At 38.2% G+C, this 26471-nt stretch overlaps 1 protein-coding gene across 4 annotated transcripts in view; it reads left to right on the forward strand.

The window, feature by feature from the left end:
- The window catches only part of LOC127542666 (RNA-binding motif protein, X chromosome-like), a 29161-nt gene that overhangs the window by 502 nt on the left and 2188 nt on the right, over positions 1-26471 (forward strand). For 2 of the 4 annotated variants that reach the window (XM_051968422.1, XM_051968420.1), the window contains exons 2-8: positions 918-1036; positions 1220-1326; positions 3588-3759; positions 4058-4210; positions 6396-6510; positions 6587-6706; positions 11586-12060. In XM_051968422.1, coding sequence (XP_051824382.1) covers positions 928-1036; positions 1220-1326; positions 3588-3759; positions 4058-4210; positions 6396-6510; positions 6587-6706; positions 11586-11589 — 780 coding nt within the window. In that variant the 5' untranslated portion in view covers positions 918-927 and the 3' untranslated portion in view covers positions 11590-12060. Of the gene's footprint in view, positions 1-917; positions 1037-1219; positions 1327-3587; positions 3760-4057; positions 4211-6395; positions 6511-6586; positions 6707-11585; positions 12061-26471 lie in introns of those variants that run through there. The other 2 variants (XM_051968423.1, XM_051968421.1) reach the window with 2 other exon arrangements.

Here is a 26471-nt window from a genome sequence, read left to right on the forward strand (position 1 = left end):
GTCGCCACCTTGCTATTTATCGGCGCTTAGTTTGGCGGTCCGGTGACGTGTTTTAAAGTCAGGAATCGTAACATTTGGCCAGAATAAAATACGTTTGTATTACGTAATGACCATTTTGGGGATAGCTTATTGCATACTGTGTGGATAAAATGTGTGATAAGGTACGATAAGGTTCAATTTTTGTCGCTCGACAACTAAAATTTTTAAGGTTTCTGAGCTTTAAAACTTTTTTAAATTATGTTTCTCAAAGGCAATGTAACAGAAAAAGAATCTTTAAGTAGCAAGTAGTATTTAATATTTGCTCCCCATCCCTCTTCTCTTGGGCCCCATCTTTCCCTTCCCCTTCTATCATAACTCCTCCCCGGCCTTCCTAGAGCCTCACGTCACCCCTTCCCCCGTTTCACGCTTCAAACTTCACCGAAGCTCCTCCTCTCTCTACCCCGCTCCCGAACCTCGAGCCTCACTTCATCCTCTTTTCCCGCCTTGTGTCTCTTCGTCTTCCCAAAGTCCTCCCCCTGTCTCCAGTTCTTCCTCAAGCCTCCCTCTGTCCCACCCCGCTCCTTGCTCTCAACTCCTCCCTCCGCCCTTTGATCTCCCTCCGCTCCCTCCGGCTCTCGCGCTTCATTCCGCCCCCTTCATCGTCTCGCGCCTTCGTCGCCCCTCTTCCCAAACCCTCCCGCCTCACTCCGCCCCCTCCTTCCCCAACGGTCACGCGCCGTAACTCCGCCCCCTCCCTTAACTGCCTCGCGCCTCCGTCGCGCCCTTCGAATCCTGTTGAGGTAAATTTTCGGGAACGTACGTTTTTTAAAAAATGAGGAGAAAACAATTAGAATTAAGGATGCATGTCACTGTTTCGGGTTTGCTTTCAGGCCAATTTTCCTGCTAAATAACCACGGTTTAAAATTATTTCTTTTCAGAGTAATCAAAATGGTTGAAGCGGATCGTCCAGGGAAGTTATTTATAGGAGGACTCAATACAGAAACAAATGAAAAAGCTCTTGAATCAGTTTTTGGAAAATATGGCCGTATCGTGGAAGGTAAGTGTGGATGGTTTATTTTTTTAAAGTCAGCATAAAATGTTTCCGGTGCAAAGATTGCAATAATTTCCTGTTTTGCTCCTCACATGCGTGAAGAGTTAAAACAAGCCTTCCACTAGATGTTTTAAAATTTCTTTAATGTATTAACATTGTACAAAATTCATTTTTAAAAATCTGATTCAGTTCTTTTGATGAAAGATCGTGAGACCAATAAATCCAGAGGCTTTGCTTTTGTTACTTTTGAGAGTCCAGCTGATGCAGAAGATGCTGCAAGAGACATGCATGGAAAGGTAGGTTTTCGTTTCCACCTGTACTATAAACTTATTTTAGACTTACTCCATTCTTTTCTTTTTAATCTACTCCGTTTGGAACACCGGCAGAATAGTCTTACTGAATATATCAGTTCAAGAGTTTTTCCGCAGAAAACCCTTTATAATTTTTCCTAAGTAGAGAAATTCGGGCAGTCCTGACATGGAAAAGGCACATTCTTATTCCATGTTAACCATCTTTTTTTTTCTTTTAATTTCATTCTCACTTAAAAGTAGCATAAAGTTTGTAGCCCTCTCACATTCTGTAGATGCAAAAAGTGCTCTCTGCTACACTGTGCAGTAACATTCTACCCATGCAAACTTTCCTTTTTATGATTATTATAGCTTTTTATTTACAAGATATATTCAGGGGTAATTTTCAGCACTGACAATTGCAAAACCTTTTATTCCAATTTTTCTCTTCCTTCCCCTTCTCCCTCCCTCAGATGGCAGGTTGACCAATACATGTTAAATATGAAAAACATTACTTTTTATAAAATACTTCAAATACTTTAATATGACTTCAACAGGTTTTTTTTTAAAATGTAATCATAGAAATTTTCAGATTTTCAGAAAAAGAACTGATCCATACTACATATCGATGATCATGCACACACACACACACATACACACACACACACACACACACACACATATTTCTGTGCATTTCTTTAAGGATGAGGTGCACTTGTTTGTACTGTTTTTTTCTGAAGATGTGTAAGGTTAACCTTATCCTTCATAAGTTAGTCTTCCCATATTTTTCTAAATTCACCATCTCCTCATTTTCTATAACCTCACAGTATTCCATTTTTATAGTATTTAGTTGTTTAAATAGTCTAAACAGCATTCATTAATGTGGCTGATAATGCACTTTCCCTGTTTTTCTCTTTTGATTGAACTTATTTTAACTGGTGAGGTAAATGATTTTATTTCATAAAACATTCTACTCCTGATCCTTTTGTTTGTGTGGATCTGTTTCTTGTCTCCTTTTCCTGCTACTCTGCTCTGCTTTACCCCTACCTTGATTTGCTACATTCTCCATGGATCTCTCTCTCATCATCTCCTCTCATTTTTCCTTGTCAATTTAACCCATTCCCCTTACTTTTTTTTTTTTTTTGGTGAGGCAATTGGGATTAATTGATTTGCAGAGGCGTTACACTAGGACAAAGTACTACACTATTCCCTTAGGGTTTTTTTTGCTTCTTTAATCTAATTCTGTTCTTTATTTCTCTTTTAAAAATTTAAACTTTATTTTTCTAGATATATTATCCTTTTTTAACTCATTCTCTGTAAATACTAGCACTTCTTCCTATTCCCCTATCTGGTTTCTTTTTGTCTGTTTTTGCTTTCCTACATCATTTGTGTAACCTAATTACTCTTTTTACTTTTTAGTACAGTTTTGGTTTTTAGAATCAAGTAATTTTGATTTTTAAAGCAATAAATTTGAGGAAATATAGGAATATTTAAACAGATAAGCAAACAGCTAATGTGACGATAGCAAATTAGCTAAGAAATGGGGACTTATGATTTTCTCTAGCCCTTTCTCCAAAAGGAATAATTTATTATATGGTATGAGTCTATAGTTTGTCATTGTTGAGGAAAATGAAGGAAACTTTTGGTTTTTCAACTTTGCTTTTTATGTTAATTACCAAAACTATGAGCAAGTAAAGTTGCTATTTTTATTTACAGCAATACTTAAAAGTCATCATTGTGTAAAATATGTTTTGTTTAAAAATTAGTTAGGGACTGATTGATTTCAAATATTTAATCATTTTGATTCATAATCACTTTTCTACTTGCAAAGTTCATTTTTGCCTTATGACACTTCTGTGAAGTGGATGATGAAACAAACAGGACCAGAGAGGTTGATTTGACTTAAAGGTTGTATGCAACTAGTACGTGATGTAGTTGGGCTTGAAGTGTGGGTTTTCCTCACTTGGGTAGCTAATTTCTTTTTTTCACTACGTCACCCCCTCTCAAATCAAGAAGCAGAACAAAGTGGATGTTTTTCTTTTTTCTTTGTTCTTTTTTTAATTTACTGCCAGAGGAATTCTTAAAGTCAGCATAAGAACATTAAACAGGTATTTTGGGGGCTTACTCATGGGTTTTTGAAAAATTTTCATATTGGATGGATTTTTAGATACTAATTTAATGTTTTGAAAGAGAAATGAAGGCATATCTGAAGGTTTTTTTTTTGAGTTAAAGTTCATCTCAACATTTGACAAAATAATTGTTCCTTTTAGTCCTTGGATGGAAAACCAATTAAGGTGGAACAGGCCATCAAACCATCTTTTAAAAGTGGTGGTAGACGAGGACCACCCCCTCCCCCAAGAAGTAGAGATCCTCCAGGAGGCTTTAGAGGTGGAAGAGGAGGAAATGGTGGAGCAAGAGGACCACCCCGTGGAGGGCATATGGGTAAGGTAGTAATCAAATGCCTGGACTGCTCCCCAAAATGCCAACACCTTGAGTTTTAGTTTTAAGGTACTCTTTGTACTTTAAAAGCTATTAAATAGTTTAACACTTAAGGTAAAGGATTACTTTGTTTGAAAATAAAACAAGTGAGAAAACAACCATTGATATCAAACAAGTAATGGTACAGAATAATGAATTTTAGGATTAGGCAAATAATGTATTAGAATGGAAAATATTATAACTTGATTATATTTGTTCATGGTAACTAAAATTTGGTGTTTTTTCCCCTCTCTTTACATAGATGACAGGGGATATTCTTTTAATTTCAATGTGGGTACTTCCAGAGGACCAGTTCCCGTTAAAAGGGGTCCACCTCCACGAAGTGGGGATCCTTCACTTAAAAGATCTGCCCCTTCTGGACCGGTGTGCAGCAGCAGTGGAATGGGAGGAAGAGGTAAATTGGAAACGTTCCTACCTATGAAAGTCTTGTAGTCATTAAGAAAACTTCTTTTGGAAGATGGTTTTATATGGGGGGAAAAAACCTGAGTTTCTATTTCACAAGAAACAAGTTTTTAAAAATTTTTCCAAAACAAGCTTTATTTTGGGGGATCAGTAAGTCTTAGGGATATAACGTATACATGTTTGCAATATTAACAGTACAAAATTCCTTGGGTTAATTACAGAAAGACAGTTTTTATGCTCTAGATAGACCCATTGTTGAGCCAAGAAACTTTTACTTAAGGTACATTCTCTGACATTTTTAATTATACAATATATTTTATAATATATAATATAATTTATAACAATTATACAAATCAAACATTTAATGAAAATAATAAAAACATTTGTGATGGGAGAAAATGTTTTTTTGAAAGGTGGGTCTGTCGAACTTAGGTAATTTATGTCTCTTCCCTGAATGTTCCAAAGTATTTAATAAGTACAAAGTACATATTGCAAGGGATATTGTTATTACATCATTTCATTTAGATTTTCATGGGGGGAAGAAGAAAGTTTGGTAAAAATTAGGTGAAAATTCAAAGGAGAAAATGTGATTAGAAAGAAGTTTTTTTAGATGCCTTTGATAATTTTGAGGGGAGAAAAAGTGGGTAAGAGTGGCTGTTTATGCATCACTGATGATTGCAAAAACATTTTACAATTTTCTCAACAATCTGAAAGATGTCATCAACCCCTTTTACAGAAGAGAAAACTAAGTGGTTTGTTCAGCGTTGAGCTAGGGTTTGAAGCAAGATATCTTCTGACACAAAGGCCTCAAAAATTTCATTTACGCCATCTCCCTGTCTTCAGAGAGAGTAGAACCAAATAAGGAAATTGGAAAGAAAAAAAAAGATTAATAAATATTCTAGGGATCACTAAAAAAGTTAAAACATTACCATGTGTCTTCCTAGTGAATTCTCAGTTATTGTTACTTTATTTCTGGTTACTTTCATAAACTTGAATAAGAGAAGAATCATTGTAGCTAGAGAGGAGTTAATAGGTAGCAGAAAGAAGTCTGTGATCAGAGAGTGTGGTGATCTTCTTCTTTTAAAATGATATAATATGATGGTTTTCTCTGGGAGTGAGCAGGTTTCTCGGGGAGGTTTTCTGGAGGCAGCCTTAGTTGCAGTGAAAGTAATAATCACCTTAAAACGCAGCCAGGTGATAAAAGTTCAGATCTTTGATTGCCTCCAGTTCAGCCCGGTTAGCTTAGAGGCCTCTCTCTCTGCTTGGTTCCAAGAGCTCCCTCCGAGTGTCTCCAACTCCAGTGTCCTTCAGCTCAGCCAGCCACGTGGAAAATGGATCTCTCTCTAACCCGAAGTAACTAAGTAACCTGAAGCTAAGAGCCTCTTTATATATGGTCTCTTTGTATATGGACTCCTCCTTCTGGAGGCACACCTAAGGGAGGTGAGAATTCACAAAGTTACAAAGTTTACTCTGTGAATCTCCCATTCTTGTGAACTCCAATGAGTAAAGGTAGAAAAACAAGCACTGTATCAATTAGTTCTACTAATTGTTTCAGGTTCTAGCCCAAAACATCTTCTGGTAAGAGCAGATCAATAATCCATCAACGCTAATGAGTTAGCAATTTGTCAAGAGTCCAACAAAAGAGTATGCTTTTATTGGTAAGAAATACCGAGATAAAAGAAATGATCATTTTAAAAGGGAAAGATTTGAAATAGGAAAAAAATAGGAATTCTTGACTGATCATATTGAAGATACTTTGAAGTCAGAAATTTACGAGCAGTAAAATCCTTTAGCAAATGTTTCCAGAAAGAATTTTCCATCTTAACTACGACACAGCTTCAAGGCATTAAGCCTTTGGTTTTCATTACGATCTCATATGACTGAAGAAGTGTGGGGGGGTTGGGAGGAGAGGGGCTGTTTTACTATACATACAAGTTCACGTATGCAGTTGCATTGTTCTCTTCTGATACTATTCATTAATGGGAGAAACTGTGTATTCGGTCAACAAGTAAGTAAAGTTTTATAAATTTTGGTGTAGATGTTTCTCGTTGAATTGAGTTGCCTCTTAAGTCCTAATCTTTGCCTAACTTGACTTCTTGCCTTTTTTCTTTTATTGGGAGGCATCACTTAATTACATTACACCAGATGTTGATTTAAAATTTCAAAACACTTTTAAGGGCCAGTGGCTCGTGGAAGAGATAGCTATGGTGGTCCTCCCCGAAGAGAGCCAACATCCTCACGCAGGGATGTGTATATGTCACCAAGAGATGACAGTTACAGGACTAAGGAGAGGTAAGTAAAATATTTTAGTTGAGAAATGTTTTCATTTTGCATTATCTAATTCACCCTTAAATTTTAATTATTCAAGCAGAGATTATGGAAGTTCTCGGGACACCAGAGATTATGCTCCACCTCCAAGGGACTATACCTACCGTGACTTTGGCCATGCTTCTAGCTCAAGTGATGAGTATTCATCTAGAGGATATAGGTATAATACCATAATTGACTTATTTCTTGGAATTTACATGATTTGAGGTTTCATAATTTTTACTTAGTACACAAGCCACTTACCCTCTGCCTGCTTCAGTTTCCTCATCGATAAAATGGGGGTGACGGTACCACTTACCTGGCAGGGTTGTTGTGAAGATCAAATAAGATTATAATTTGCAAAGTGCTTAGCACAGTGCCTGGCACATAGTAAGTGTGACATAAATGGTAGCTATTTTTGTAATTATGATTTCATCTATAACTGTGCATGTTTCCCCCAGAAGCTTCTTGAGGAGAGGACTGTTGCTTTCACTTGTGTCCCGTTTCTTCGCATAATGCTTTACACCGGGTAAACTCAGAATAACTACTGATTGCTTTTCATTGTGCCACCCTATCTTCCCTCACTCATAAGTGATGCTTAATTAGAGCTTTCTCATGCCCATTGTGTTCTTCCTTGGCAATGTCAACTTTATACCGCACGGTGTTTGGCTGTTCCCCAAGATCAGACCTGCAGAAGGGCACTGGTGCATGAGTTGCCTTTGAGTTCTGAGACCAGCATCTTTCCCAGAACTCCTGACTACCTTTCAGGAGAATTTGGTGCAGCTTATTTTCACAGACAGTGCTGAAGACAAGCTGGCTTCTCACAGATTGAGGCTGATAGTGCATTTCTTTTTGGTGCCTCAGCTCCAAGGGGATCCTTCATCTCCTTTCCTGCCTGGTGTTTTGCAGCTTATCGATTTCAATGCATTCCCTCCATCCCCCCCTCTAACCCTAACCCCCGACTCTAACCCTAACCCCCCTCTCCCCCGCTGCCCTTCAGGCTAGATCAGTCATCAGTAGGAACTGGCTTCTTTCTGAAACCTTTCGGCTACAAGCTTCTAAAAACAGCCTGGCCATTATTTTTCTCTGCATCGCTCTGCAACTGAAAAAAAGACTGAAAACATCCAACATTACTGTTATTTTTTGCGTAAAGCATAAGCTTGTTCAAAAGAACTAGGTTGGAGGGCTTGTCTGACTGACTTACCCCCCAGGATAAAGAATAGCTGTCATTCCTTTGATTTTGAGTGGCTGCAAGATTTGTATTTCATCTTCAAAAGGACACAGGGGATTTCTGAAGGGACTCTGAAGAGATAAGATTTCTTTTCCTTGTCTTTGAAGCTATATTTTCTTTAGAAATAAAAGCGACAAACTTGCTATTTATGGGCCCTTTGCCTCCTGATTGATACATATTTTAAACTCCAGATTGATGGGTTTCTTTTTTCCAGGTACTGTCTCTTTGCATTTCCTCTGTATTTTCTGTCGTCAGTTCCATACAGTTTATACACTTTCAGAGCCATTTTAACGTGCAGTGAAAACGAGAACAAATTAGGAGCTTTCTGTTCTAAGAGTGTCTCTAAGAAGTTAAGAAAAAAGCCAGGCTCTTTATTTAGAAACATTCAAGCCTAAGAAACTGATTTCCCCAATGGAAGAGCGGGAAGGTATCATTGGGACAAGTTGCATTTCCGCGTAAGCACTTACTTTTAGTTTCTTATTTTCTGTTAATGAGACCAAGCCATAATGTAGGGGGGGGAGGGGGAGATGAAACCATGAGGGGGAGAAGGAGGACAAAGATGGCAACTTAGGCCTTTGGAAAGGAATTCAGTGTTCAGAGTTGCTTCCTGGTGAATATTAGCTTAGCTCAAAAAGAATATCCGTAACGTCCCTTTGACCCAAAGAAGTTTTTCAGTTTGCAATTATGTACCTATGGAAAACCGAACTGAGAGATATGCGTGTTTTTGACGTCGTCTTCGAAGGATCCTCAACATTTCGATAATGGGGAGGTTGATATTCTCTTGTGAGAAACGGATTAGCCTCATTGGTAGGTAAAAGCCAGGTGATCAGAGCACAGGAAGATTACTTCTATTGGCGAGGGATTGCGAGGGATTTGGGTGGTGAAGTGGAGTAGATTTTGGGTTGCCTTTAATGACAAGCCTTGGCTTTCATAGCAAAGTGGCGTGCAAAGACTAGATTGAATCTTGGCGACCATTGCTCAGCTATGTCCAGGCCTCTGTCAGTCAGCCCTGTATTGGCGACCCAGAACCGAGCAGGAAAGCGCAGAGGTGCCAGTTGGCCTCTGTTCCCTTAGCCTTCCCAAGGTCCGGGGCTTCTGCGTGAATCTGCCCTTCTGGGCGCGGGTGTATGGTCTCTGTCCTCTCTGTTCTTACGTACTAGAATGCTTCTGTAGCTGCCTGCCCCACCTCAGGGGCTGCAAGTCTCTTGGTCTTTTCCCTGAGTTGGACATTGGATTCACTTTGGTTTGTTTTCTTTGATTTCAATGGGACTCTCTGTGTGTTATGCCACAGTTCCCTTTTATTCTCCTGACTCAGCCTCCCTAATTGTCCTGACATAGTCCTGACTCAGGGTCTCTGCTTCAGGCAAAGTTCAATCCTGCCAAACCTCCCCTTCCTCCTATTGGTGGTCCCTGTTATCAAAGCCTGTAATAAGAAAATCCCCCTCAGGGAACCTGCTCTCTGACTTTCCCACTCAAGGTTACTCAGGAGATAACCCACACACTGGAAACCTTCATTCCCCGGGCTAATAGTGTCTACTTTGGGGTGCCGCCAAAGGACAACAAAGACAGAGGGAATAATCCAGGTGTGCGAAGTTAGGGAGAAGCGTGTGTCTCCCACTGCCCTGTGTTTCTGCTGCAATGTGCCATTGATTGCTTCTGGTGGGAGGTAAAGTAGAGAGATCTCCCTTCCCTTTATTGTGCTCCCTTCCCGAAATCCAAGGGAGAGAGAAACGGAGAAAGCCCAGGTGATGGGCTGCTCAACTGTAAACTGATGTAAGGGAAAATGTTCCAACTCTTCATGTTGATGGGCTGTTCAACAACTCACTCTTACCGAAGGTAGGGAAGGTAATTAATTCCTTGGACAAAAGTCTTTGCTATTGAGCTTTAGGTGGTCATCCATCAGGAGGCAGCTTCTGGTCCTGGGGCCCACTCAGAGAACGTCCCTGTGTTCTCTCATAAAGGGACTCGGGCTCGTGCCAAGCTCCGCAGGAGATGCCCATCATCCTCATCATCAGCATCGTGCTACTAATAGTAATCGCTAGCATTTATACGGTGCAGAGCGCTTTATGAGTATTCCTACCTTTATAACACTTTGGGAGATGAGAGCTTCTAGGGTTTTCATTTAGCGATAAGGAAACGGAAGGAGGCAGGGGCCTAGTGCCTTGTCCCGCCTCATCCTGCCAGTAAGTGTTTGGGGCTTGACCTCACGGGCAGCTTTCTCTTTACTTCATCTTGTCCCTGCCTCTCTGCTTTCTCCCACCTGTAATCTAATTAACTTGAAGGTCAATGACTTGTGATCTCATTAAGTAGATCGGGGATGTAATCAGAGGCAATGGTTAAAGACTCCCCAATTAGCCTCCCTTATGCGCAGTTAACAGATCTTTGCGCTTTTATTGGGTTTTGTGGGCGCCTTTTCAGCAGCAGCCACATGTTATCCTGGCTAGAGTCTGAGACTTGTAGCAAAGACAGATTTAAGTCAATCTGTGCTCAGATTCTGTCTCAGACACCTAGTACTTGCTAGGCTTTGGGCAAGACATTTCACCTTTCAGCCTTAGTTTCCTACTGCCTAAACTGAGGATTGTAAGAGCACCAATGTTTTAGGGTTGCTGGGAGAGTCAAATGAGAGGCGGCACATAAGAGGGCCAGAGGCCTCTGTAAGTGTGAGGTTTCCCTGTTTTAATAGTCTATAGTGACTCCCCGGTTCCCATCTCAATTCCAAATAGTCGGTTTGAGGATTCTTAAGAGGCAAAATAAAAGGGAATCCACCAATCATATTTACAACAATGGTAGAAAGAATTTGCGTATCCTTTTTCACGTTAGTGTAGTTTGGTTATAGAGATCGCATTTTCAGAGACAATGCTAGGCTAGCTAGAATGATGTTCTGACAGCAAAGAACCAGCCCGTGTTTGGTGGTGTGATTCAGTTTTTACTTTTAATTAGCAAATCAACCAGCATTTGCTAAGCACTTTTTTGTCTGTGCCAGACATGGTGCTTTATGCACTAGGTAGAGAGATGCACCAATCTCCACTCGCAAGGAGCTCACACTTCTGGTGGGGGAGACAAATACACGTATAAACACGTAGAGCGTAGACAGGAAATGAACACAAACACATACAAAGTCACTAGAGATAAGGTGATTTGGAATGAAGGTAGCTCACAGGTGGGTGGGAATCCGGAGAGACTTCATGCAAGATACGGCATCTGAGGGGCATCGTAAGGAGGATCCCTCTGTCTGCTTGCTGTTGCCTGTCCGTCATTCTCAAGAGGGTCACTGACACCCGAAAGGTAATGCCATGGTGGAGGTGGAGATGATAGAGACCATTCAGATCATCCAAGTGGGGATCACCCTACACAGAGTCTTATGAGAGGTATGGTAAGGAGGTAAGGAGGTAGTTTGAAAACAAACTACAAGCCCATAGCTCTCATTAGCATCTTTTAAGAAAACTATTGGCCCAGCTTTGTGCTAACTTGAAAAATCTTTTAAAAGTTTCAAGAAATTTCAACTTTAAAATAAAGCTAAGGAATTGTTTTGAGTCATATTTTCTAGGGACAGAATGTAGTTCTTACAAATGGACATTCTTTTGAAAGATAAATGACGAATGCCTGTTTTTTCATGAAAACTTTAAAAGAATTAAAGCAGCTTTTCAGAATATAAAATTAAAATCGAAACAGTCATGTTTTTAGACTTTTTAAACTTTAAATTTATTCACCGTGTTCTGTATAAATTTGCAGCAAAAACTACACTTCCCACACCAACAGTAAACCTTTGTGTAAAGGTGGATAAAGGTGTGTATTTTGGCTGAATAATAATCTCCTATTGATCCTGCAGGTAACTCGGGAAGTGCTCCTCCCGCTCGAGGGCCTCCCCCCTCCCATGCAGGAAGTTGCCCTTATGATGATTACAGCCGCCCAGGAGACGGATCTGGGGGAGTGGGGAGGAGAGTTGTTCAAGTGGCCAAAGTGATATCTATTCCAGTGCTCGTGATAGAGTTGGCAGACAAGAGAGAGGGCTTCCTCCTTCCCCGGACAGGGGGTATCCTGCCCCTCGGCATTCATGCAGCAGTTCAAGCCGGGGGGCTCCAGGAGGTGGTGGCCGGGGAGGAAGCCGATCTGAAAGAGGAGGCAGAAGCAGATGTTAAAAGGAATGAGAGTTTTTTCAGAGAAATTAAGAATTGAGTTTGTTCACTTAAGAAGTTAACTGCTAAGGTCCAAAATGTATTTTGTACCTTCTCAGATATCCTCCATTAAAAGTGATCAAATTTGAAGTTTGTATTGATTTTGGAAATAAAGTTTTTTTGAATTTGCTTGTTTTGTTGCTGAATTAGACATTGCAAAATTGAGATCTGTGAGTGATTTAACATGGAAACAACTAATGCTAAAGGTCGACAGAGGTTTGGGCGAGCTTTTACTCTATTCCAGATTTCAATGGTGGGTGAGCGATATAGGTAATAATCAACAAGGCAGAGTTTTGGAAACGAAAATGATTGGAGTTACATAATCATCAAGTCTTTATTTTTTAAATAACTGGATTATAATGTGTGAGAGACAGTAAGCAAAATACAAAATAGTGGTAGCATGTGAAAAGGATAGATAGAATTCCCGGGTCTCTGACTGTTTTTGCTGTGCCTTCATATCAGCTTCGCCAGGAGCTGGCAACAACTAGCTTTCTTCCTCACTAAAATTACTGACCTACAAACGCTCCTGAGACCAAGCTTTAGATTTGTCCCTGATTAACAGTGTGAATGAGAAGTGCTGCTGTTCCTGTACCCCAGGACCTTACACTTTTATGTGTGTTGAGGGGTGAAGGTTCCCTGTTAACAGGTTGTGTGAAAGAATGTGCAGTCCCCTTCTGCAAGGGAAGTTTGGCAAAATGGGTTGATTTTTCCCTGAGAAACGGAGTGGGCCATGCCTTGATTAGGAAGATGGTGCCGTTTGAGATACAGAGTCTTAATTTTTATTTGGCTTGGGGCTAGGGAGCAGTTAGGGGCAAATTTCCAAAGCAATATGAAGGTGGGGGTGGCTTCCCAGATCCTTGGGAGGTGAGAGTTGCCTGTGGGAGTTTTCCCAGAGCTGGAGAGCTTGAGATTGAGGGGTTTTCCAACCCCGGCGTCACCCCAAAAGATCAAGGAGCCCAGTTCTGTTAGATGGTTTCCACTCTCAAGCAGTCCCCTGCAAATTCATTTGGGACAAAGAGACCGAGGGCTCATCTTGTGGAGCCGCTTCATGCTGATGGGGCGCCCAGAGCTGGCCCTACTCGGTGGGGTTCAGACCGGGAGGGGAAGTGCGCGAGGGGAAGATGGCAGCAGCAACATCTAGGGAATGCTGCGCCTCTTGACTCAGGCAGCCCATGATATTCAGCTTGAACGAGTAGTGGGAAGTTCGTCGCTTGAAGCACGGCTCTGGAAACCAATCTCACAAGTAGGTTAAAAACGCAGGGGCCCAACGTGAGCAGAACAGGAATGATTAAAAGTGGAGCTAATATAAGGTAGATAGAGACCATAGCCAGAAACCCCACCTAGCGCAAGACAGAGGGGGTGGGGGCGTGGAGAGAGGAGACGGGGTTACGATGAGATTTCCATGAATGTCTTGCATCCAGCCGGCTTTCTCTCCGATCCACGAAGCTCCCCCGTCCCTGAGTTGTAATGTACGGGGTTCAGGAGGGATCCACAAGGGCACAGGCGCCTCTCCTGGAGGCAGGAAGATAACCCGAGGCCAACCTGTCGTCTCCAAGCCTGTGAGCAAGAGAGTCCAGAGAGTCTTGGCCCTCTCGGAGAGAGGGTGCACTTTCCATGGCCAGCTGGTTGAGTTGGCCGTCAGGTTGGAGGACATTCTCATGGTGGGAGGAACTAGCAATGCTGTGCCCTTGCTGAAAGCCAAAGGACATTTCCCCCAAATCCCCACTTGTAGCCCCTCCAGTGACTGAAGCAGCGGCGCTAAACCCAGTGAGGGGAGCACGCGGGTGATCTAGAGTGCAAAGAGCACAGTGTTTAAGAAGGGAGAGGCGATTACAGCTGGGGAGGGCTCTGGTCAGAGGCACTCCTTTTAACGGGTCCCTCAGGAACATCCAAGTGGAATGGAGAACCCACTTCTCCAAGAAAAGCATGTCCCTCAGATATCAGGTGCACAGATGGTAGCTGAGGTCAAGTTTTGTAGTAACTTCCCCAAGTTAGTTGCCCCAAGGATGAAGAGGATTTCATGACATTGTCAAGGTTAGTTCTCAGGAGGAGGAAGATGCTTCAAGGGAGGTGGCCTAGAAGCCTGAGTGAGCATGCCAGGGTCATCTGGAAATGGGTATCCTACAATTCCTTCTCAGGAGGGTCCATAGCCAGAGGTACCGCTAGCCCTTGACCCACCTGTACAGCTGGGACATGGCGCCGAGGTGAAATTGCAGCAGGTGCAAGGTAGACCACGTGTATGATTTGATTTTACTGATATAACATAAAAAGGGGAAGTAGAGATGGAAAGGGGGTAGTGTCAGGAGAAGGGAAAAGGGGAGATGAAAAGAGGGAAACTACACCCCACGAAGAGGCAAAGCTAACCTATCATATCTGAGGGGACTTAGAGAGGGGGAGGAACGTTGTGTGAATCTTACTGTCATCAGGGTTGGCTCAAAGAGAAAATAATTGGCATATTTCTTTTATCTTCTCTCACCTCATTAAAAAGTGGGAGAGGAAAAGGGAAAAAGCAAAAGAGTAATAAGGGAAGGATGCAAGAAAGGGGAAGGGATTCAAAGGGAGGAAGGAGGCATCCTAAAGAGGGAGAGATGCTTAATGCAAGTGGGGCCCATAAGTTTAATACGAGGAGAGAAGGTAATGGGGGGCAAGAAAAAGAAAAGCACCCCCCGGGGATATTATGATGGCAGGATATACAGAATTAGTCCTTTTAACCCTAAATGTGAAGGGGATGGACTTTCCCACAAAGCGGAGGTGGATAGCAGACTGCATCAAAAGTCAGAAGCCTACAATACGTTGTTTACAGGAAACACATTGAAACACAGGGAGATGCCAATTGATAAATGGTCAAAGGATATCAACAGACAATTCTCAGATGAGGAAATTGAAACTATTTCTAGCCGTATGAAAAGATGTTCCAAGTATCATTAATCAGAGAAATGCAAATTAAGACAACTCTGAGATACCACTACACACCTGTCAGACTGGCTAGAATGACAGGGAAAGAGAATGCGGAATGTTGCAGGGGGTGCGGGAAAACAGGGACACGGATGCATTGTTGGCGCAGTTGGGAACACATCTGCCATTCTGGAGAGCGATTTGGAACTGTGCTCAAAACGTTATCACACTGTGCATCCCCTTTGATCCAGCAGTGCTACTCCTGGGCTTATACAAGCCCAAAGCGATACCAAAGAAGGGAAAGGGACCTGTATGTGCCAAAATGGTTGTGGCCGCCCTGTTTGTGGTGGCTAGAAGCTGGAGAACCAAGAGATGCCCATCAATGGGAGAATGGCTGGGTACGTTGTGGCACAGGGATGTGATGGCATATTACTGTTCTGTGAGGAATGACCCGCTGCATGAATACAGAGAGGCTCGGAGAGACTTGCATGTGGTGTTCTTCTTCTTTAAAATGAAATGATTCTCTGTGGGAGCAGGTTTCTCGGGGAGGTTTTCTGGCGGCAGCCTTAGTTTCAGGTAAAAGTAATAATCACCCAAATGCAGCCAGGTGCTAAAAGTTCCAATCTTTTGTTGCGTCCTTCAATATAGCCCAGTTAGTTTCTTAGAGGCCTCTCTCTCTCTCTCTCTCTCCTTGATTCTAAGAGCTCGTGCAGTTTTGTCCTTTGCTTCTGCCTCTGCTTTCTTCAGCCTTCAGCCAGCACCCAGGTAAACGTTGTAACGAATCTGGCCTTGGAGAGAGGGCTTGTGGGCTCCTTCCCAGAGTGCTCCTCTCCGACCCCTAGCAATGTTCCAAAATAACTCATTTGACTGGGTCCCTGAAGCTCTATTTATCCTCCTTCTCCAAGAGTGGGATTGTGGGATACAAGAGAATGGGATTATGGGTTTCTTCCCAGAGTGCTCTCTGGCCCTAAGAGCTTCAAGGGAGGTGGGAATTCGTTTATGTCATACTAAACTCTGAAATCTCCGTGTGAACTCCAATGAGTACTTAGTGAGCTAGAGGATTTGCTCAGTCCCATGCTAAATTAGATAATTATTGTCTCTATCAACTCTAATGACTTAACAGTTTGTAAAGATTCCAACACCTCCCCTTTTCTTTTGATTTAGAACATAGGTGATCATGACCTCCCTGATTTATCAAGGAGGTGAGAACCCCCAAAAGAAGGTGATCACGCCTTCCCTGACATCTTAGGAAGGGAGATGAAAACACCAAAGGAAATGGGAAATCAAATCAAATTAGCGGGTTTTCTGAAGGGGCTCACTTGAAACAGGTATGAAACAAGATGTACATAAATCCATCCGTATGGGAAGCATTACCCATAATTACATAAAATACATAAGCACATAGCAATATAACACAGGCTAGTGGGAATGTAACAAATCGCATGAATCAACACGAAAATTTAAGTACTGCAAAAGTCTCTTCAACAATTTTTCATCTCAAGGAATCCAGTGATTCTTGCTGGTTTTTCAAGAACTAAAACAGTCTCACCTTGTGTTAGGAAATCCAATGATTCCTGAAGATTGTGTTCTTAGGTCTTGTCCTTGCTTCCAGATTTCCCTCTTTTTCTGTTTCTCTCTGAGGGACAAGGCGAATATGGCTCATTGGCACCCATCCGATTCCTTCTCCACCCATAGAGATACAAGCAAACCCTCTCCCCCAAGCAATTAGCCAATCTGGTCCCTTCCATTCACCACTTTCCGGATCTCTCCACATTACCTGGCGATTACCTAAAGATAGTGGAGTTGCTCGCACGGGACCCCTGTCATAAAACCTGTCTGCTGGAGCCAGTGCATCATTATCAAAAATTTAAAAACTAAGGGTATCGAGAACTAAATTTAGAAGTTCTCTAGGGTTACCCGGGGCTCTCCCTTTCTTTGGTTTTTGGAGGAGTGTCTGTTTCTTCTTTCTACAATTGCCTGACCTGGAGGATTAAAGGGTATGCCAGTGGTGTGTAAAATCTCATACTGGGCAAAAAAGTGTGCAAACTGTTTAGAAGTATATGCAGGAATGTTTTTAAGGCTTGTGGCACACCCATAATTGGTAATGCTTGGATGAGGAATTCAGTGACCACCCGGGCTGTCTCTTTTGCTGCTGGTATCGCAAAAATGAATCCTGAAAAGGTGTCTACCACAACGTGGATAAAAGACAGACAATCAAAAGATTGATAATGGGTCACATCCATTTGCCAGCTTTCATTGGGTCTCAAACCACGAGGGTTCTTCCCTGGAGGCAGTGTAGGAGCGTGGAAAGGAAGGCAAGCTGTACAGTGACTTATTATGCTCTTGCTTCCTCTTTTGTTATCCCAAATTGTTCCTTAGAGAGCCTGTTAGAACCTGCAAATTTTATTTGGGCTGTGACATTTGTTCCTCAGGTGGACACCCTAAAATATCTTCCATATAATGTAACAATATTATTTTTGGAAATGCTTTTCTTACTGGAGTAAGAGCAGCAGCAACATACATTTGGCACATAGTAGGGCTATTTTTCATTCCCTGTGACAAAACTGTGCATTCATATCTTTTATAAAGAACAGCTAAATTAACACTGGGCACTGAACAGGCAAATCTTTTCATAGCCTTCTTATCTGGAGGGATAGAACAGAAACAATCTTTGATGTCTATAATTCAAAGAGGCCATTCTCTAGGCAACTGAATAGGAGATGGAAGTCCAGGCTGAAGAGTTCCCATAATTTCCATCAGTTCATTTGCTTTTCTTAAATCAGGGAATACCCTCCATTTTCCAGATTTATTTTTTATAATAAATACTAGAGAATTCCAAGGATTTAGAGAAGGTTGTAAGTGTCCTTGGTCAAATAGCTCTTGCACTATATCTACTAAGAAAAGAATTACAATAGATTGGAAGAAAAATGGAAAGAAAATAAGGCAGGATAAAAGCAATAGAGAGAGGGAAAAGCATGGATGGGAAGGAAGGAATGGAGGATAGAAGGAAAAATGAAGGGGGAAAGAGTTGATGACAGAAAGGAGGAAGTCAAGAAGAAAGAACAAGAAGGAAAGAAAGGAGCAGCAAAGGATAGAAAAAGGAAAGAAAGCAAGGGACGAGTAATGCCCCAGAAAGTGAATAAGGAACCACAATAGGAAGGAAACAGGCGAAAAAAGGGTCGAAAAAGGAAAAACCAAGAATGAAGAAAAGAAAGAGAAAAAGCAAGGCCAGAGGAAAAGAAACTTGGGAAGGCAGGAAAGAAGCAAGGAACAAAGGGATGTATAGAGGGAAGGAGCAAGAAAGGAGGGAAGCAATGAAGAAACGGGTAAAGAGGGAAAGGAAAAAGGAATAGACATCGATGGAAAGAATTCCATTCTCCTTTTAGCAGGCTACGACTGGATGCCTCATGTTCTTTTGTTTTTCTCGCTCAATTGTTTTCTTTCTTTATCTGACCTCTGCTTCTGCTAGGTCCAAGAGGTGTCCTTGATGGTCTCGTGGGGAGTACTAATCATGGACTAATTAGCGGGTTGTCTCATTCAATAAGTCAAACATTTCTATGGTGGATGTTCCAGATCGCTTCCAATTTTGTCCAAAGGCTGTGTGTTTTCCATGAAGATTCCTTTTTCCACTTTTGATGGCTGAGAGGACTCATTTTGGGGGTCTCATGCAACCCGGTGTTGGACTCACTTTTCGTAGCTTTTCCCTTTTCTGCTCTTGGCACTTGGAGTTTGGGTCTTCCTATCAGCACCATAGGAGTTTCTGGATCGTGTTCTTTTGTATTTCTCATTCATTTTTCCCCCTTTTCTTTGACACCTGGTTCTAGCAGTCAAGGCAGTTTTCCTTGATGGGGTCATATGAAATGCTACTCAGGTTCTTTTTGGGGGTTGAGTCCTTCAGTAGATCAACCCTTTCTAGGTGGTTGGTACTAGATCATTTTCAAAATAGGGTGCCTTTCCACTGAGTTATTTATATTAAGATCCCTCTTTTCTCCTTTTAATTGCTTATATGACTCATTTAGTCATGACTTTGCCTTGGTGTCCTCTTTGGATTTGGACATTTGGTCTTGCTGTCAATAGAGTGGCATTTTGTTGTGATGACCATGCTCACCCAGGACCCCCCAGAATCAATCAGAGTCAGGATAAGCAAAAGTCTTCAGTCTTTATTTTTGATCCTTGGATGCAGGATTGAACAGGATGGAAGCAGAATCTCCGCAACCACCTTGTCCCTCATCTATGACCAAAGTGTGCCTCTGGATAGTCTTACTCCACCCCCTACTCCCTCCTACAATTCTCTGTATACACCAATCATTGAACCAGCACGGATAGTGGAAAGGACCATTTTCTAAGCATATTCCTATAGAGTATTGTCCAATCAGACAGCAATTAGATGCTAAGTGAAATGAGCAGAACCAGAAGATCATTATACCTTTCAACAATGAGAAGATCCAATTCACTTCCAATTCAGCAGTGATAGACAGAACCAGCTATAGCCAGCAAAAGAACCCTGGGAAATGAATGTGGAAAACTTGCATTTCTGCTTTTCTTCCCAGGTTACTTTAACCTTTCTGAATCTGGTTTTTCTTGTGCAACAAGAGAACTGTAAGGATTTGTACACAAATATTGTTTTTAAGATATACTTTAACATGTTTAACATGTATGAGACTGCCTGCCATCTAGGGGAGGGGGCAGAGGGAGGGAAGGGAAAAGTTGGAACAGAAGTGATTGCAAGGGACAATGTTGGAAAATTATCCATGCATATGTTCTGTCAATAAAAAGGCAAAATAAAATAAAATAAAATTTCTTTATGGAGAGGCAGGGGGAAAAAAAGCAGGGATAGCCATCCTTATCTCAGATCAAGCAACGATAAAAATTGATGTAATTACCAGAGATAAGGAAGCAAAGTATGTCTTGATAAAGGGATATTGCATAGAAAATGAAGCAATATCCACACTAAACTTATATGCACCAAGTGGTATAGCATCTAAATTCCCAAAGGAGAAGTTAAGAGAGCTGACAAAGAAATAGACAGCAAAAATATAATAGCAGAAGAGCTCCACCTTGCACTCTCAGAACTAAATAAATCAAAGCATAAAACAAATAAGAAAGAAGTTAAAGATGTAAATAGAATATGAGAAAAGTTAGGGATGATAGATCTCTGGAGAAAACTGAGTACTTTTTCTTCTCAGCAGTTCATGGAACCCATTTATTAGGGCATAAAGACCTCAAAATTAAATGCAAAAAAGGCAGAAATAATACATGTATTTTTTTGAGATCACGATGCAATAAAAACTGTATTCAACAAATACCTATGGGAAAATAGATGAGACACTAATTGGAATGAATGGATAAAACAACAAATCAAAGACACAATTAATAATTTCACCCAATAATAATTTCACCCACCCAAGAGGCTGACAACAATAAGACAACATAGCAAAATTTGTGGGATGCAACCAAAGCTGTTATTAGGAGCAATTTTATATCTCCAGAGGCTTACTTGAGTAAAATAGAGAAAGAAAAGATGAATGAATTGGACTTGCAACTTAAAAAGCTATAAAAAACTTTTTCTTTCATCAATCTATATGTCAATCAAATAATAAACTTGAAATTCTAAAATTAAAAGGAGAAATTAATAAAATTGACATTAAAAATATTGAATAATAAATAAAACCAACAAAATAGATAAACCTCTAGGAAATTTGATTAGAAAAAAGAAAGAGGAAAATCAAATGATTAGTCTTAAAAATGAAAAGGGAGAACTCTCCCCTGATGAAGAGGAAATTAAAGCAATAATTAGAAGTTTCTTTGTTCAACTTTGTGCCAATAAATTTGATAACCTAAGTGAAATGGATGACTACCTTCAAAACTATAAGCTGCCCAGATTAACACAGGAGGAAATAAATTGCTTAAATAGTCCCATTTCAGAAAGAAAGAAATAGAACAAGCTATGAATCAACTCCGGAAGAAAAAATCCCCAGGACCAGATGGATTTATTTGTGAATTCTACCCAAGATTAAAGAACAATTAGCCCCAATGCTATATAAAGTATGTGAAAAAAGAGGGAATGAAGGACTCCTACCAAATTCCTTTTATGACACAGAAAATGGTATTGATACCTAAATCAGGTAGGTTGAAAAGAGACAAAGAAAATTATAGACTGATTTCCCCAATGAGTATTGATACTAAAATCTGGAATAAAATATTAGCAGAAAAATTAGAGAAAATCATCTCCAGAGTAATACACTATGATGAAGTAGAATTTATTCTAGGAATGAAGGACTGGTTCAATATGAGGAAAACTAGCATAATTGACTATATCAATAACCAAATGAACAAAAACCATATGATCACTTCATTAGATGCAGAAAAAGCATTTCACAAAATCCAACATCCATTCCTATTAAAAGCACTTGAGAGAATAAGAATAAATGGACTTTTCCTTAAAATATTAAAAACCATCAGTAAGCATCATATGTAATGGGATAACTGGAACCATTCCCAATAAGATCAGGAATGAAGCAAGGTTGCCCTAACTTTGGCGATAAAAGTTGAGAAAGAGATAAAAGGGTTTAGAGTAGGCAAGGAGAAAAAAAATGGGCCGGCAATGAAATAATCACTCTTTGCAGATGATATGATGGTATACTTAGAGATTCCCAGAAAGTCTACTAAAAAGCTATCAGAAATAATCCACAACTTTAGCAAAGGTGCAGGATGCAAAATAAACCCACATAAGTTGTCAGCATTCTTATATAACGCTAACAAAGCCCAACAGCTAGAGATACAAAGAGAAATTCCATTTCAAATAACTGCCAATAGTATAAAATGTTTGGGAATCTCTCTGCCAAAGGAAAGTCAGGAACTATATGAGCAAAACTCCAAAATAGTTTCCACACCAAGTCAGATCTAATTAACTGGAAAAATATGAAGTGCTCTTGGATAGGTGTTAGAATCTTTACAAGCTGTTAAGTCATTAGAATTGATAGAGAAATAATTATCCAGTTTAGCATGGTTCAGTATGATTAATCTAATCTTGCAAGGAGATGTTGTGGGCCAGAACTTGAAACAAGGACCTGATAGAAACACCTTTAGAGAGCTCATACAAGCAGGAAGCTCTTAGGGCCAGAGAGCACTCTGGGAGATACACAAGCCCACTCTCAGAGGGGGAGTCAGATTCATTCCATCTTCCGCCTTTGTGCTGGCTGGAGGCTGAAGAAAGCAGAGGCAAAGGACAAGCTGCAAGAGCTCTTGGAGAAAATAAACATTTGGGGTTTATCAGCTGGCTGCATTTGCAGTGATTGCAAATCACTCAGAACCGAAACTAAGGCTGCCTCCAGAAACCTGCCCAAGGAACCTGCTCTCAGAGAGAACCATTATATTATATTATATTAAAGAAGAGAATACTACAGATAGGTCCGGCAAATATAATAATGATGACAATACTACCTAAACTAATGTATTTATTTAGTCCTATATCAATCAGACTCCCAAAATATTGTTTATGTGACCGAGAAAAAATAACATCAAAATTTATCTGGAAGAACAAAAAGTCAAGGATTTCAAGGGAACTAATGAAAAAAAATCAAATGAAGATGGCCTCGCTGTACCAGATCTAAAACTGTAATATAAAGCAGTGGTCACCAGAACCATTAGGTACTGGCTAACAAACAGGCTAGTTGATCAGTGGTTAGTTTCACAGGACAAAATAGTCAATACCTATAATAATGTAGTATTTGACAAACCCAAAGGTCCCAGCTTTGGGGATAAGAATTCACTGCTTGATAAAAATGGCTGGGAAAATTGGAAATTAGTATGGCAGAAACTAGGCATGGACTCACACTCATCACCGTACACCAGGATAAAGTCAAAATGGATTCATGATCTAGGCATGAAGAATGAGATGATAACTCAATTAGAAGAACACACTAAAGAGCACAGCGACTTATGATCTCCTCAAAAGAGCCTCTTTGGATAGTCCCCATAATTCTTGTACAAACCTTATTAACATTTTCCTTAGCCAGTTGTCTTATCATAATTCCTGTAGATGCGTTTTCTCCAGTAGTTGTTGTGACGACTGTCTACAGACGTTCCACAAAATCAGCAAAGGGTTCACTCTATTTCATGAAGGTTTCCCCTCAAATCTTGCTTTCCTGGGAGGGAGCCCCATGCTTTTATAGTAGCAGCAGCAATTTGGTCATGTGCTGTCAAAGGGTAATCAATCTATAATGAAGTGTCTGCATACTGACCTTTACCTGCTGGTTGGTCAAAGTCAAAGGTGATTTGTATACTAACTCTAGTTGCCTATTTTGTTGGGCTTGTATTCTGCGTAGTTCACTATACTGCCAAAGCCACGACAAGTTTTGTCCAGGTTCTGAACATGCCCTCGCTATATGTAGATTTCCAATCAGGAGGGGTTAAAATTTCATAAGCCATATTCTCTGGTACCACCTTAACCTAAGACTATGTAGCCCCATAACGAGTGCAACCCTTTTTTTTTTTTTTTTTTTTTTTTTTTTTTTTTTTTTTTTTTTTTTTTTTTTTTTTTTTTTTTTTTTTTTTTTTTTTTTTTTTTTTTTTTTTTTTTTTTTTTTTTTTTTTTTTTTTTTTTTTTTTTTTTTTTTTTTTTTTTTTTTTTTTTTTTTTTTTTTTTTTTTTTTTTTTTTTTTTTTTTTTTTTTTTTTTTTTTTTTTTTTTTTTTTTTTTTTTTTTTTTTTTTTTTTTTTTTTTTTTTTTTTTTTTTTTTTTTTTTTTTTTTTTTTTTTTTTTTTTTTTTTTTTTTTTTTTTTTTTTTTTTTTTTTTTTTTTTTTTTTTTTTTTTTTTTTTTTTTTTTTTTTTTTTTTTTTTTTTTTTTTTTTTTTTTTTTTTTTTTTTTTTTTTTTTTTTTTTTTTTTTTTTTTTTTTTTTTTTTTTTTTTTTTTTTTTTTTTTTTTTTTTTTTTTTTTTTTTTTTTTTTTTTTTTTTTTTTTTTTTTTTTTTTTTTTTTTTTTTTTTTTTTTTTTTTTTTTTTTTTTTTTTTTTTTTTTTTTTTTTTTTTTTTTTTTTTTTTTTTTTTTTTTTTTTTTTTTTTTTTTTTTTTTTTTTTTTTTTTTTTTTTTTTTTTTTTTTTTTTTTTTTTTTTTTTTTTTTTTTTTTTTTTTTTTTTTTTTTTTTTTTTTTTTTTTTTTTTTTTTTTTTTTTTTTTTTTTTTTTTTTTTTTTTTTTTTTTTTTTTTTTTTTTTTTTTTTTTTTTTTTTTTTTTTTTTTTTTTTTTTTTTTTTTTTTTTTTTTTTTTTTTTTTTTTTTTTTTTTTTTTTTTTTTTTTTTTTTTTTTTTTTTTTTTTTTTTTTTTTTTTTTTTTTTTTTTTTTTTTTTTTTTTTTTTTTTTTTTTTTTTTTTTTTTTTTTTTTTTTTTTTTTTTTTTTTTTTTTTTTTTTTTTTTTTTTTTTTTTTTTTTTTTTTTTTTTTTTTTTTTTTTTTTTTTTTTTTTTTTTTTTTTTTTTTTTTTTTTTTTTTTTTTTTTTTTTTTTTTTTTTTTTTTTTTTTTTTTTTTTTTTTTTTTTTTTTTTTTTTTTTTTTTTTTTTTTTTTTTTTTTTTTTTTTTTTTTTTTTTTTTTTTTTTTTTTTTTTTTTTTTTTTTTTTTTTTTTTTTTTTTTTTTTTTTTTTTTTTTTTTTATGGCAAGCAGTCCTATATATGTTAAATATGTTGCAGTATATCCTAGATACAATACATATTTGCAGATCCGAACAGTTCTCCCGCTGCACAGGGAGAATTGGATTCAGAAGGTAAAAATAACTCGGGAAGAAAATAAAAAATCAAATAGTTCACATTCATTTCCCAGTATTCCTTCTTTGGGTGTAGCTGTTTCTGTCCATCATTTCTCCAATGAAACTCAGTTAAGTCTCTTTGTCAGAGAAATCCACTTCCATCAGAATACATCCTCATACAATATCGTTGTCGAAGTGTATAATGATCTCCTGGTTCTGCTCCTCTCACTTAGCATCAGTCCATGTAGGTCTCGCCAGTCCTCTCTGTATTCATCCTGCTGGTCATTCCTTACAGAGCAATAATATTCCATAACATTCATATACCACAATTTACCCAGCCATTCTCCCATGGATGGGCATCCATTCATTTTCCAGTTTCTAGCCACTACAAACAGGGCTGCCACAAACATTTTGGCACATACAGGTCCCCTTCCCTTTTTTAGTATTTCTTTGGGGTATAAGCCCAATAGAAACACTGCTGGATCAAAGGGGATGCACAATTTGATAATTTTTTGGGCATAATTCCAGATTGCTCTCCAGAATGGCTGGATTCGTTCACAACTCCACCAACAATGCATCAGTGTCCCCGTTTTCCCGCATCCCCTCCAACATTCATCATTATTTTTTCCTGTCATCTTAGCCAATCTGACAGGTGTGTAGTGATATCTCAGAGTTGTCTTAATTTGCATTTCTCTGATCAAAAGTGATTTGGAACACTCTTTCATGTGAGTGGTAATAGTTTCAATTTCTTCATCTGAAAATTGTCTGTTCATATTCTTTGACCATTTATCAATTGGAGAATGGCTTGATTTTTTATAAATTTGAGTCAGTTCTCTATATATTTTGGAAATGAGGCCTTTATCAGAACCTTTAATTGTAAAGATGTTTTCCCAGTTTGTTACTTCCCTACTAATATTGTTTGCATTCGTTCTGTTTGTACAAAGGCTTTTTAATTTGATATAATCAAAATTTTCTATTTTGTGATCAGTAATGGTCTCTAGTTCATCTTTGGTCACAAATTTCTTTCTCCTCCACAAGTCTGAGAGATAAACTATCCTATGTTCCTCTAATTTATTTATAATCTCGTTCTTTATGCCTAGGTCATGGACCCATTTTGATCTTATCTTGGTATGTGGTGTTAAGTGTGGGTCCTTGCCTAATTTCTGCCATACTAATTTCCAGTTATCCCAGCAGTTTTTATCAAATAATGAAATCTTATCCCAAAATTTAGAATCTTTGGGTTTGTCAAACACTAGATTGCTATAGTTGACTATTCTGTCTTGTGAACCTAACCTTTTCCACTGATCAACTAATCTATTTCTAAGCCAATACCAAATGGTTTTGGTGACTGCTGCTTTATAATATAATTTTAGATCAGGTACAGCTAGGCCACCTTCATTTGATTTTTTTTTCATTAATTCCCTTGAGATTCTCGACTTTTTATTGTTCCATATGAATTTTGTTGTTATTTTTTCTAAATCATTAAAATATTTTCTTGGAAGTCTGATTGGCATAGCACTAAATAAATAGATTAGTTTAGGGAGTATTGTCATCTTTATTATGTTCGCTCGGCCGATCCAAGAGCACTTAATATTTTTCCAATTATTTAAGTCTGACTTTATTTGTGTGAATACTTTTTTGTAATTTGAGTGCAACCCTTTTTTTTTTTTTTTTTTTTTTTTTTTTTTTTTTTTTTTTTTTTTTTTTTTTTTTTTTTTTTTTTTTTTTTTTTTTTTTTTTTTTTTTTTTTTTTTTTTTTTTTTTTTTTTTTTTTTTTTTTTTTTTTTTTTTTTTTTTTTTTTTTTTTTTTTTTTTTTTTTTTTTTTTTTTTTTTTTTTTTTTTTTTTTTTTTTTTTTTTTTTTTTTTTTTTTTTTTTTTTTTTTTTTTTTTTTTTTTTTTTT

Source organism: Antechinus flavipes, chromosome X (genome assembly GCF_016432865.1).
Source record: "Antechinus flavipes isolate AdamAnt ecotype Samford, QLD, Australia chromosome X, AdamAnt_v2, whole genome shotgun sequence".
NCBI lineage: Eukaryota > Metazoa > Chordata > Mammalia > Dasyuromorphia > Dasyuridae > Antechinus > Antechinus flavipes.